This window comes from Crotalus tigris, unplaced genomic scaffold, assembly GCF_016545835.1.
Source record: "Crotalus tigris isolate CLP2741 ecotype Arizona unplaced genomic scaffold, ASM1654583v1 scf7180000017576.4783729, whole genome shotgun sequence".
Classification (NCBI taxonomy): Eukaryota; Metazoa; Chordata; class Lepidosauria; order Squamata; family Viperidae; genus Crotalus; species Crotalus tigris.
Window position 1 is genome coordinate 2401327 of NW_024096487.1, and position 13461 is coordinate 2414787.

The window sequence follows — 13461 nt, forward strand, 5'->3', positions numbered from 1 at the left end:
AGAGGGGGTGATGATTTGGACTTGTTTTGCAGCCACAGGACTTGGAAACCTTGAGTCAACTATGAACTTCTCCATATATCAAAGTATTCTAGAATCAGATATGAGGCCATCTGCCCAACAGCTAAAGCCTGGCTGATATTGGGTCATGCAACAGGACAATAATCCCAAGCACACCAGCAAATCTGTGACAGAATGACTGAAAAAAAAGAAAAGAATCAAGGTGTTGCAATGGCCTAGCCAAAGTTCAGACCTCAACCTGATTGAAATGCTGTGGCAGGACCTCAAGAGAGCTGTGCATAAACAAATGCCCACAAACCTCAATGAACTGAAACAATGTTGTCAAGAAGAGTGGGCCAAAATTCCTCTACGTGAGACTGATATTGCTGCTAAAGGTGGTTCTACAAACTATTGAATCATGCACACATGGCTCCTCTATTTTGGCTTTCTTTTTGTAAAATAAATGATGACATGGTGTAATATGTCATGTAAAGTTGTTCATCTGAGGTTGTATTTTCCTATTTTAAGAACTGCTAAGGACCAGATGATTTTTACTATGTCCTGATATGTAAAATCATAAAACTCAAAGAGTGTACTTTCTTTTTCACATCACTGTAGGTGTCCAGTATATCTTTTTTGTTTCAGAATAACATGATTGGAAGATAAACACTTTAGTAAACATTAAATTTACTATTTTTAGTACCTTCAAATTGTTCACTGTTGTTCCAGTACTGTGCTTTTATAGAAGCAATAAATACTGGTTTAATGATATTTTTTACGGATGTGATTCATCTATAATATTATCTGTATACAGATGTTTAGTGGTTGCATGGGGTGTTTAAATGGAATTACTAGGAGCACCATGAAATATTTTGCATGGTTCATCCAAGTTCTTCCTAATAAACAATGACAACAGAACAAGTAATGATGTGCTAAATGAAGCAAGAAGGATATATCATTTGAAGTACCTTGAATAAACTTGCAAATGAGCAAGTCTTAGCTCCAGATTTTCCTTGACCAATTCCCTAATCTCAAGAAAGGCACGTATTTGTTCACTGAGATTTTGTTTATTGACAAAACTTGTTCACCACATCTTTCATAAGAGATTTAGAGTCCTTGTGTATTGCGCATTCACATGCTCAACAAATGAAATTGCTGTTCAATGTTATGATTCTTCTTAGAAAAATACTCCCCATTAGCCATTCTGTGAGATTGTTTTTGTCTCATCAGTTTCCAAATTCAGGCTGAAAAGAAATCAGAAAAGAAAAAAGAAATAAGAAATCTAAGGTTATTTGGCAGTTTGCTCACAAGCTGAGAATGTAAGTAGAGAATACAATGAAAATATCTTTATCTACATATATTTAACACTGTCCTGCAGAAAAATTGTGATCCAAATGAGTTCATTTATGGAAAAAACTAACCAGCTGAAAACTATGTAGTTATTAAACAATGGTATCTGCAGTCGATTGTCTTTATTTGAGGATTATGTATTTGCAAATTCGCCTACCTGCTAAATATATTTGTTACTATAAAATCAATAGAGTACTTGAGGCAATTTCATTTGTAAATATGCAGAGTGATCAAAAAAATGAGTCATCCAATGCACAAGTTCCCAACTGAGATTTCAGTATTCTCTAATTAAGTATTCGCTAATTGCAGTGACTTTTTAAAACACAACTACAGGCAGTCCTCATTCAGTGATCATTTGAAATGACCACAGAGCTGAATGAGAGGACTTATGATAATTCCTCTCATTGCAGCCATTGCAAGCAGCCACGTTTGTGACTGGGCACTTGGCAACTGGCTCACTATTACAATGGTTATAATGTTCCATGCTCACATGTTTACTATTTATGACCCCCATTTTTGGCTTCCAATAAGAAAAGTCAATGGGGAAGCTGGCAGGAGGTCACATATGGCAATCACATGATCAGAGGATGTTGTGACTGTATGAAATTCTCCTATCAATAGCAACAGATACTGCTGTCCATGACTTTACAAACACGTCTATTTAGCAATGGAATTGCCGGTCCCAATTATCCTTATTAAGCAACAGCTACTTGTACCGTGAATAATGAGCAAACTCTGTATTTTGAAAAGTCTCAAATATGGAAAAAATAAACAGTCCTACCCACAAATTTACACTCTGTATAAATCAAAACAGAAAAGAAGACAAGATTAAAGTTAAAGATTTGGGAGAAATTTTAAGATGTACAAAGAGGTAGTAATATGGATGTCACAAAGCAGTGATTAACTATCTAATGCAACCAAGAAGTTATATATTGGAAATCTGAAAAGTAGGAGATAAGAAAAGAAAATTGGAGTTAGATAAGGAGCCTAATGGTGAAGAGAGTTTCTGAAGACAATTAAAAAGATGTGTAATGAGAAACATAATGTGGGCAAAAAACAGAAAAGCAAGAAATGAACAAATAACAATGACAATATTCAATCCTTGCAGTAGAGGGCAATAAAACCACAGCAATTTTGCAAGGATGAGCACTTCAGGGATTTTTGGCTGCTTAAAAGTGTAGAATTACTGAAAACATTCCAAAATCTCAGGGAGAAGGAGCAATGAAAGCATTCCCAAGGAGAAAAATGTAACATTTATTCTAAATTATAGAACAATAATCTAGGATAGCATCCATTTTCCCCTCCCATTTTAAAAAGGAAAACAAGAAGGAAAAGAAAATGGGACTGTATAGAGAGGATAAAAAAAGGGGAGGAATAACAAGAATGTTTAAAAATGAGAGAACAGAAAGCAAGGATCTCAAAATATTTGTACAATACCTTTGTTGACTCATTGATTCTCTGCCCAATTTATACATGTAATATTACTGTAAGGATAAAAATGAAGTAAGCTCCATGTAAACCCTTTTGAGATCTTGGAGGAAGGCAATATTTACATGCTATGAATGAATGAATGAATGCTTTATTTGGCAATCAAAAGGTAAAGACTAAGCTACTAGTATATAATCATATTTCTGCTTCAAGAAAGGAAAATAAAAAACTAACTCTCAACGGAAACATATTAGCATCAAAGAACCAAATTTGAAACAGTCTGCCTTCTGCAGACTCCCTTTAAGTCCCAACTTGTCGAAGTCTAACAAATACTTTTAAACAAAAGGAAACACCTAAACCAGAAGTGGGGGAACTATGGCCCCTTTATGACTTGTGGACGTCAACTCCCAGAATTCCTAAGCCAATGTTTCTTAAAGTCGGGTTCAAGGACCTCTAAGGGTCCATGAAATCAAAATTATTTGCCAGCCTATGTTACAATATAATACAATATTAAAAATCCATCAAACAATTATGAGAAGTAGTGGTAGCAGGATTGATTTCAATTTTTAATATTGTAAAAATTCAGAAATATAATCCATACAAACAAAAGCTCTTTTATGGTCCTCCATAATCTTTAAAAATGGGACGGGGTCCTGAAAGAAAAAACCTTAAGGAGGTTTGAGAAAGAAAGTGACCTAAACAAATTGAAAAAAGGTCTGTCTCAGTGTCCATGCTGTTATTAAAAAGGCAACAGAGCCCCTCCTTGAGGGAGATGGGCTGTTCAAAAATATGAAATATAAATATACTTATTGTTTTAATGATGAAAGTTGGCTATAATTGGCAGTTTCAAAATGAGATATTGTATAATGAATATTAAATAATAAAATTTCTGATCATTATCAAAAATGCTCATCCCAATTGGGCTAGTAGTCTAAAAGAAAAAAGGAATCAGCTGAATCAACTAACCTATAACAATGTGTCTCTTTTTTAAATAATAACTGCAATTAAGGAAACACAAAACAAAAACTTTAAAATGCTAGTAGAAGTCATATTTTTCAATATTTTATATGGAACATCAACTCTCCTAACTTCTAATATTATACTGATATTAATTTATATTCAGGTAGGTAATCTAAGAGAAACCAATAGTTCCTCAGATCTTTCTTTTATATTTTCTGTATTCTTTGCAGTGCCCAAAATAGACCAGTTACAACTATTCCTGTGCAAACTCTCAAGACGGAAAAAGTTTTGACTCTGTATGTACTAAATAAACGAGAAGGATCAATATGTAAGACCTTCGCTCTTTCTGATTATTTTGTATTGCAGAATGTTCACAAAAGTGTCACTTCTGATTAAGTTTTTAGAAAAATGAAACAAAAGTATTTCTTTCTGACAAGCAATTGTGATTGTACAGGTCATATATGTATTAAGAAAAAAATAACTTTAGACTCAATATTTAAGAGTGGGAAGACAACAATCCTGGGAAATTTCCAAAAACCCTATATTGTAACCCTGAGAGCAAATCTAAGGCAAGGATAGCAATCTGGAAGACTTTCCTCTTCCAGCCCCATTCTGTAATTCCCATGCTGCTGAATTTCTGCAGAACAATGCAAAATTTGAAAGGATAATTTAATCGACACCAAATGTAGAAACCAGAGCCATTAAATTCTGTTTATGAAGTAATGTACTTATCTTCCCTCAAAGTAACATTCCAAAAACTAGGGAAGCAGGCTCAAAATTTTACCTTCCTCCTCAGTCCTTTGGGCTGTCCCTTTTATGTCTTTGCACTGTTGTCTCAAAGCAGTAAACAATAGAAATCCAAATTATTTGCCCTAGTCCCAAATATCTAACATTCACAGCATAACAGAATAACAGAGTGGAAAGGGATCTTGGTGGTCTTCTAACCCAACCTGTAGCTACTCACTTGCGAAAGTTGTTGTGGTTTCTTTGATACCCGATGTACCATCATCCTAACTCTTTTGTGGAGCTCTTCACTATTGTCTTCCTCAGCATCGCATTTCCGTTTTGGAGAAGTCTGACTACAGTGGGACTGCCTTAGTGCTGTAAAAAGGCAAGTATAACAGCTGCCATTAGGCCACTTCTCATCTTCTAGAATCTCAAAAATTGTCATTTAAGCTTTCAAGTGTTTACCATGCTAGGCAGAAGATACAGTACATATACTAACTATATGGGAAAATGCAAGAGAAAGAGCCTTAGTTGTAGATTTCTGTTTACCATTGTGCTTCAGAGTTTCTTGCTGAAGGTGGTACCATGTTTTTTTTTCTTTCCCTTCTATTAGAATACACAAACCATTCCAAGAGATTTGGTGAAGCTATATTAAAAGTGAAAGTGTTGTCTAATGACACTGAAAAGTTGTATAATTTGTGGAAAACACTTGCTCACTTGTATTGCTGCAGCTTCCATGGGCTGAAGAAAGGTCTGTGGTTATATTACTGAAGTCTTCTATACAGGATGGGACAGAGGCCAATAAACCTGAAAAAATGGCATCTGTATTAGAGAGCAGGCCTACTTTTTCATTATAGCTTAAATATATATTCACATATACATTAATAAAAGAAAATTTATAGCGCAGGGTTGAACTGTGGGATCCTTGGTGCTCTCTGAGGCTGGTTGTTTTCTTGCAGATGTTTCATTATCAAACTAAGTAACATCCTCAGAGTTGATGGGATTGATCTTGGTGGTTACTTAATTAGGCTGTTGTTTACTGTTAGCATGTTTATCTGAGTTGGTAGTTCCTTGATTAGGGTATTGTTATTTCTTGATTGTTGATTTAGTGTTAATCTTGGTGTTCATCTCTGTTCATCTGGGTGTTGACATCAAATAAGAGCAAACCCACTCCCTTTTAGCACTGATGCTGTTACCTAGTTTGGCAATGAAATGTTTGTAAGAAAACAGCCAAGCTCAGAGCATTAAAGATTCCACAAACACACACTAACTTATACACCTGGATCATAATAACTAAAGTCTCAGGTATTGCTTTGTCTCATAAAACTGGAATTAATTAAGCAATTCTTACTAGGATTAGACAGAGTTGGCAGAAACTATATTAGGCCAGATTCTCTCAAGTGAATGGGGCTTTGGATCCAAACTACCTCAGACCCAATCTCAAAGTAATCTATTTTCAGGCCTAGCGATTTACAGTAACAGAACTTTCAATACTATAAAAGCAGTCACCGGAATGGAAGCGTTTTCTGTTAGAGCCTCTCTACTTGGATGAAAAGTCTTTTCTTGCTTCTGCATCACCCATTCAATTTGGGTAATGGAAACATATTATGAATGCATTGCTTAATATCTATTAAACTTTAAGAATGTCTTATAAACTGAGGACTGCACTAATTTCCACATTTAATACAATGGTGGTAGATCTAAACAAATCTAAGAATGATTAGCATTATTTTAATTCAACCAGTATATTAACCTAGTTAACTAGGAAGCTAAAGATTCATATCAGGAAATCAAGATTTAGCAAGGGTGAAAGTGCTTTCAAATCATGCAACCTAAAGTCCATGTTTTAAGAGCATCTAGTCATAGTCATTGGGAAATTTTATTCAGAAATTAAGAATGACTGCAGAAATATGGCAAGCAGGTAGAATCCAGCAAAGGCATCCCCAGGATCCACCATTTTTGTCAAAAAGTTGAATGCAAGATTATTCCTGCTTCCACAATGCACATACAAATACATCAAGAGAATAATTGTTTATTTGATTTGATTGAACAAATTGGTTTTTAAGCTTTAGAATCATAAGACTTTCTTTGCTATGAATATCAAGAAAAAAATCAGCATTTATTGTCTGTCTGTCTGTCTGTCCCTGAGAATTGATGAGACTTGAGTGACATACAAATTTAAAAAATTATTACTATTAATTATTAAATATACATACAAAGTCCTCTGTAGCGTGAGAGCTGTTGATAAATCTGCTTCATGCGTTCAATGTTTAGTCGACTGGTCTCTGCATGGTTTACCATGGGTTTGGGATAGTCTACCCCAATTATACATTTTGCTGCCTTTTGAACTGACTCAGAGGCATTCCAGGGCTCGTAGATATAGCGTGATGGAAAACCTTTCAATTGAGGTAGATACCGCCTATAGAATAAATCAACAAGGACTACCATTAATTATTTTAAATAATTTATATATGTAGCCAGCCAGCCCAATTATGTAAAATGTATGTATTCTTGTATTCTTATTTTTTTTTTTTTACTTTACTTATGCAAGGCAGCCTCTGTCTGTAAACTGACAATCAAAAACTGTGCCACAAAAGGGAAAAAAGGGGTGGATAACAGGAAAAGGAAGAGTCAAATTTCATTTTGGCTTTAATGTGACCGAAGCTTTGATGTTATCAACCCATATGCTGACCTAATGTAGTTACCGCTGGGATCTGTACGACGCCCAAAGCCAACAGGACAGTAGCAGTGGAAAAACTGCTGGAAGAAAGCACTGCAGGAAAGCCACATCCAGCTACCTGCATTCACACTGAAATCTGCATCCAGAAGCAGCTCATCAAATACCTGTGGAAAGGGAAAGAGAGAAAATGTGAGGGGAGACTTTCACGGTAAGCTTGAGTGGTCAGAATCAAAGACTCTGTTTAGTGGTTGGTACAATTTTGATGTGTAGGAAAGAAACAGAACTTTAGACTGTGTTTGTTGTTGATCTTATATCAACTGTTTTGGAAGCCTTGTCAGCTGTACAAAGTTCTGATGTTATTTATTATTATTTATAACAAATAACATATTTATAACAAATTTAGATTCAAGACAGTCTAAAAAACAGCCTGATCTTGGGGCAGTTGTTACCTTGCAAACACACACTGATATGGTATTTTGAATTGGGCAGAGGAGAGGTGAAATGACAGAATAGAATGAGCTGAGCCCCAGGGAAAAAAACCCCAAAATTGAGGTGCCACCATCATTGAGGCCCTGGTTCTATCCATCATTCTGCAACCTAGGCCTGCTTCTCCTATTGATCTTAGTGCAGGGGTGGAAAGCAGGCCTTTAAATACTTGTATTCTGAAATTCTTAGTAAGACTGTGCTATCCTTTGAATTTGAATGCACAAACGTGCTTCAGAAGCACTCAGATACTGCAGCATCTGTTTGCAATTCCTTAAAATAGTTGTCCCTTCCCTAGGATTGTACTGCTTCCAATTGCGGTACAATGTGGGAAAAGGTTTAAAGAGTTTAAATATATAAGGAGTTGTGGATAGATACTACATTAGTGTCCCACACATTTCAAAGGATATTTTTGTTACTGAATCTGAAGCCCTGCACAGCTTTACTACTTACACCTGTACTGACTAATGTCAACACAACTGGCCAGTGCAGCACATACCCTGTTCCATACTTTCTCAATTAACTACGCCAGTAGTTAATTGATCAGTTGATTTCTGCAGCTTGTGAACTATTTTCAACCATTGCAATAATTCAGTCATGGAATTAACAGAGACTGATTCCTGAAAATAAGCTACTGTATTAGGCTCCAGTTAGGCAGAGTTGGCACAGCAGTGGAAAATGGATTATATATATATGTGTGTGTGTGTGTGTGTGTGTGTGTGCGCGCGCGCGCGCGCGTGTGCGCGCTGACTGCCAAGAGTTCGATTCTGACTGGCTCAAAGTTGGCTCAACCTTCCATCCTTCTGAGGTCAGTAAAATAAGGACCCAAATTGTTGGGGGCAATATACTAAATCTTAGAGAAGGCTGTATAGCACTGTGAAGCGGTATATAAGTCTAAATGCTATTGCTATATTAACACCATGAACTAAATATCTATAGAAGCCTAATGCCACTAAACTATACTCCAGTTGAATTTGTTTTCTGGGAATTTACCTATATTTTCTGCTAAGATGCTATTTTCAAATCTTTCATTCACTCTTTTATTCCTTAAAAGAGACTTATCAACAGGATTCTCTAAAAGAACAACTGTTTCAATTCCTCATGGTCTATATAACCACCCTTTCTTAAATCATCAGCATCCTCATCCTTCGGAATTTTTTTATCACCTACTGATATGACTCACCCTCACTCCAGATTCCCAGCTGATCCAAAGGTCACCTCTAGTAAGAAAACAGGCTGCAGCATGCCGGGCCAGGTGGTGAATCCAGCCTTCCTGTCTCAGCTGGGTCATAATTGCATCAATCCAGGGGAAACCTGTCTTGCCTTCTGCCCACTTTGCCAAGGCTTCAGGATTCCTGTCCCATGGGATCTGGATGCAAATAGGATTTCCTTCCATGCGATCAAATTTAGGATTATTTGTGGCAGCTGTATAAAAAAATTCCCTCCAGAGTAATTGGCCATAAAGTGACAGAGGTGGAGTGCTGTTCCGCTTCACCTAAAGAGGGCAAAAAAGATCATGCTCTATTGGATGGATTTCTGTCAGTCACCATTCTGATGTAATTTTGATTCCAAATTAAAGTATCCAGGGAATCAAGTTTTAGGAAGTTTTTAACAGGAGAGCCTAATATTTTGAGGAAACATCCACTCAAGGCCAAGGCATTTAGGACCAAGCCTATTTAGAATAGTATAATCCCACTAAATTCTTCACCAAATATTAGATAATGTGATAAGATTATTTGCTTTAAATCTTTTTTGTCTACTGGAAAGCAGGACATTCAGAATAATAAAAGCAAAGCAGTTTAAAATATCTGATGCAAAAGGTAATCCTATGAATGTATGTCTAAAAGGTATGAATTGAATAATTGTAGACACACCCACTTTTAGATTTTATGTTGCTGTTGTGTCCATATCTCCTTATTTTCAAAAAGGACTACATAATACAATTTTAAACCTGGTTTTGTTGCTTTTATTTATTTGTATCCCATAGTTACTATTTTTACAAATAACTCAAGGTTGTGAACATATCCAACACACTTTCCTCCTCCTGTTTTCCCTATGATAACCCTATGAGGTAAGTTGGGCTGAGAGAGAGTGACTGGCTCAAGGTCACCCAGCTGGCTTACATGGCTACAGCAGAACTAGAACTCACAATCTCCAATTTTCTAGCCTGGTGCCTTAATCATTAGATCAAACTGGCTCTCGTTTTATCATTTGTATGCATATATTTAATTTCTTTATTTTACTCATAATTCAATCATATACTGTAACTTAAAAGCAGCCTAAAAGATATGAATACTCTCAGGTAAGGTCCAATATTATAATAAAGTAGAAATAAGACTATAATACCTGGAAGGTGTGCATTACTACAAGTAGAAATAAGTTGGGAATTAATATATTCTCCAAATCATTTCATTTCCTTGTGTCGGCAAATCTTCTTTCCCATTCTCATTTCCTCACCTTTTTGTAAAGTTCCCAAAGCCGATAATAGAATAAGCGACAAGACAAGCAGCCAAATCGAAGATAGGGACTCAGCCCTGTGGGGCTGGCCAATAACGAATTGGCATTCATCCTTGGCCGTTCATAGTTTGCAACCCATGCCTTGAAGATATTGGGACAGAAAAAAAATAGAAGTGAAAATAAATAAATAAATAAAAATAAAGAAATTATTTCTTAATTTATAATAAATTTATTTTCATTATAATTAATAAAGAAGATTCAGTGTTTCTTGATAAAAATGTTGCTTATTGTTATGACCAAGCTTATAAATATCTTCAAATATTTATGCATGGGAGTAGGAAAGACATCTTAGCAATCCAGAAATATTGTCAGAACCTGTAGCAATATCTGGCATAGAATATCTGCCTCAATTTTTTTTTAAACACAGGCCCACGTTTCATTACAGAACTAAATTAATCCCTATGGTTTTCTAATAGAAGACAATTTCCTGCAACACAACCTCCAGTTAAGTATCTATGATAGAAACAATATGAAAAAAGGATTTGAGGGGAGGTAAGCATAAATATTATTTTGGATTACAATATTTCTCTTTCTCAGCCATTACAACAGAAGAAGGATTATATGCGTATTCATTAATACATGGTACATTTTTATCACAAAAATATAAGGCAATGCAGCTTGTTCTCAATGACTTAGAACAGTGGTTCTCAATCTGTGGTCCACAAACCCCTGGGGGTCCACAATGTCATCACAGGGGGATTGTGAAGGCTCGAAGAAATGCTATGATTTAAATTTTGAGTTAAGTCTTGGGGGTCTGTGGCCACAAAAGGTATTTAAAGGGGGCCCATGGTGAAGAAAAGGCTGACAACCACTAACTTAGAAAACATAATCTTTCCCTGAAAGGTAATTTTGCAACAAAGATAGGGATGCTTACCTTTCTTTCCAAATGCTTATCCAGACGAGTTAAGGCTTCAGTCTCCCCTCCCTGCCAAACAGCTGGAGCAAGTCCCTCAGTGGGAAACCCTGAGTGAAAAAGGAATGCATCTATTAAAATTTAGCCAACAGGATTAATATCTCAAGCTGTCTCAGAACTATTTGCTGCCATGTTTGCTAAACCACATGCAGAACTACTTGACTTAAAGTAACTTAACTTTGAAAATGGAAAGCGAACAAGTTAAAGAAACAATGATAAGATGGGCGAAAAATTTTGGATACAATATAGAATTAGAAAAATGGCAAAATTTATGGGAAAGAAATTACAAACTGACAAGGTCAACTTCTTACAAAGAACATTTATATAAGATGTTTTATAGATGGCACTTGCCACCAGCAAGACTAGCAAAAATGTTCAAAAACATGTCAGATAGATGTTGGAAATGTAAACATCAGTCAGGCACTTATTATTGTGTTTGGTGGACTTGTGACAAAGTAAAGAATTATAGGAAAAAGATACATGCCTGGCTAGAAAAGATGTTGGGAGAACATGTAGATTTTAAACCTGAACTTTTTAAATTAGGTATAATGCCAGAAAAGACTAACAAACAAAGCATATATTTGATTTTGCATGTCACAACAGCGGCAAGAATTATATTTGCACAATACTGGAAAAATGAAGGAATACCATCAGATGAAGAAATAATTAAAAAAATACTAGAATGCGCAGAGATGGATAGACTGACTATGAGACTGAAAGATAAAGAAGAAACGGAATATTATCAAACTTGAGACTTATTTTATCGATGGCTAGAGGATTAGGAATTAAATATGTATTAGTGAATGTAAACTCAGACAGCACGTTTGTTGAAAAATTATTTTTGAATGTATAGAAAAAAAACCAATAAAAATTTTACAATAAAATAAAATAAAATAACTGGAATGAGTCAGAGTACATCTTTAGAAAAAAAAGAGCCTAATCTGAAACATGCATGCAGACACTGCAGCTTATGCTATTAAAACAGGGAAATATCTTGAAAATCCTTTTATTATAGGGCTTTAAAAAAAAGCCCATATGGAAAAAAGGTAGGAGGTTAGGAATCAAAATGGCAACACTCCAATAGAAAATCCTGATTTAATAATGGTAATTAGGGACTGTAAAAAAAAAAGCCAGAAATTTCTAGGTGCAAATACATACAATAATAAAAAGAATTTTAAAGATCAACTTTCAATTGAAACCAGATCTTTCCTTACTGGATTAATGAATAGCCTATTAGAAAATAGCTACGGAAGATTGTTTTTCTATTACTGCTGTGAAGCTATTATATGCACAAAAATGGAAAAACTTCTGAAATATCCACAATGGAGGAATAGTTGGTGAAGATGACAGACCTAGCAGAGAGAGGAAAATTAACTTGTTTGTTTCCAGAAAGATCAACAACTACATTTATCAATGTCTGGAAACTCCTTATGTTGGGTTTAAGATATTATTCCACCATCATTTTATTATTTTTTTTATTTTGTGTTGCAAATTTCCCAAGCCTTTTCTTGAATGCTGAGATTAAAAAAATCACTAATAAACACTGTTTTGCTCAATTATATAAAAACAATATCTAGTCACTCAATTATTAAAATGTATAATAAAGTATAATAGACAGGAATAAAACACATTATTTTATTGGAATTTTTGGAATATCTTATTTTAGAATATTGGAATAAGTTAAAGGTTTTTTTTTTTTTACTGTTTGCTTAACATGAAGAATAACTGTAAGGACCTAATGGACGATATTTATGTAGCTGCCTAGAATCACAGAAAAGTGAGATGGGTGGCTATATAAACAGAATGAATGAATGAACAAAATAATATGGGCACCACTTGAAGACCTGAAGGGACTGGAAAAGGGCTATCCATGCTAAAAGTTGACACCGACCTCATGGCATATAATCAATTAATCAATGGACAGTTGATCAGTTCATTTTCTCAACTTCAGAATGTATGGATAATCAGAAGATTGCTTTGAAACCAAAACCAGATGAGATTAAATAAGGAAAGAACTACAGCCCATCTAGGAAGTGTTTCAAACCCACCAAAAATACCTAATTCCTCTAGAGATGGCACTCCGTAGGTTTCATCATGGTTCTCTTGGATCTTTGTCTGGCACATCTCCATTTGTTGGCTTGTTATGGTGCTGACTGGCTTTTTGGGCAGATCCATGCGACTAATGATGGCCTGAAAACGTTTGTAAGTGAGGGGTGGTTTATGTCCATTCAGCTCAATGATCCTGCAGGATAAAGAAACAACAGCTTTGTTCCATGAGATAGGCAGGGAAAGTATTTTGTCAAGATCTTCCTTCCTTCCTTCCTTCCTTCCTTCCTTCCTTCCTTCCTTCCTTCCTTCCTTCCTTCCTCCCTCCCTCCCTCCCTCCCTCCCTCCCTATTTACTTGCT

The 13461-nt window shown here is 35.5% G+C and overlaps 1 protein-coding gene across 5 annotated transcripts in view; it reads right to left on the reverse strand.

Moving 5' to 3' along the window:
* Positions 1-1048: 1048 nt before the first annotated feature.
* CRY2 (cryptochrome circadian regulator 2) overlaps positions 1049-13461 on the reverse strand; it is a 36134-nt gene continuing 23721 nt past the window's right edge. Inside the window, exons 4-13 of one of the 5 annotated variants that reach the window (XM_039358732.1) lie at positions 13103-13296; positions 11016-11104; positions 10082-10222; positions 8808-9119; positions 7154-7305; positions 6678-6880; positions 5179-5268; positions 4700-4836; positions 2785-2831; positions 1049-1241 (exon numbers count right to left, since the gene is read on the reverse strand). In XM_039358732.1, the coding sequence (XP_039214666.1) occupies positions 2829-2831; positions 4700-4836; positions 5179-5268; positions 6678-6880; positions 7154-7305; positions 8808-9119; positions 10082-10222; positions 11016-11104; positions 13103-13296 (1321 nt within the window). In that variant the 3' untranslated portion in view covers positions 1049-1241; positions 2785-2828. The other 4 variants (XM_039358717.1, XM_039358724.1, XM_039358711.1 and 1 more) reach the window with 4 other exon arrangements.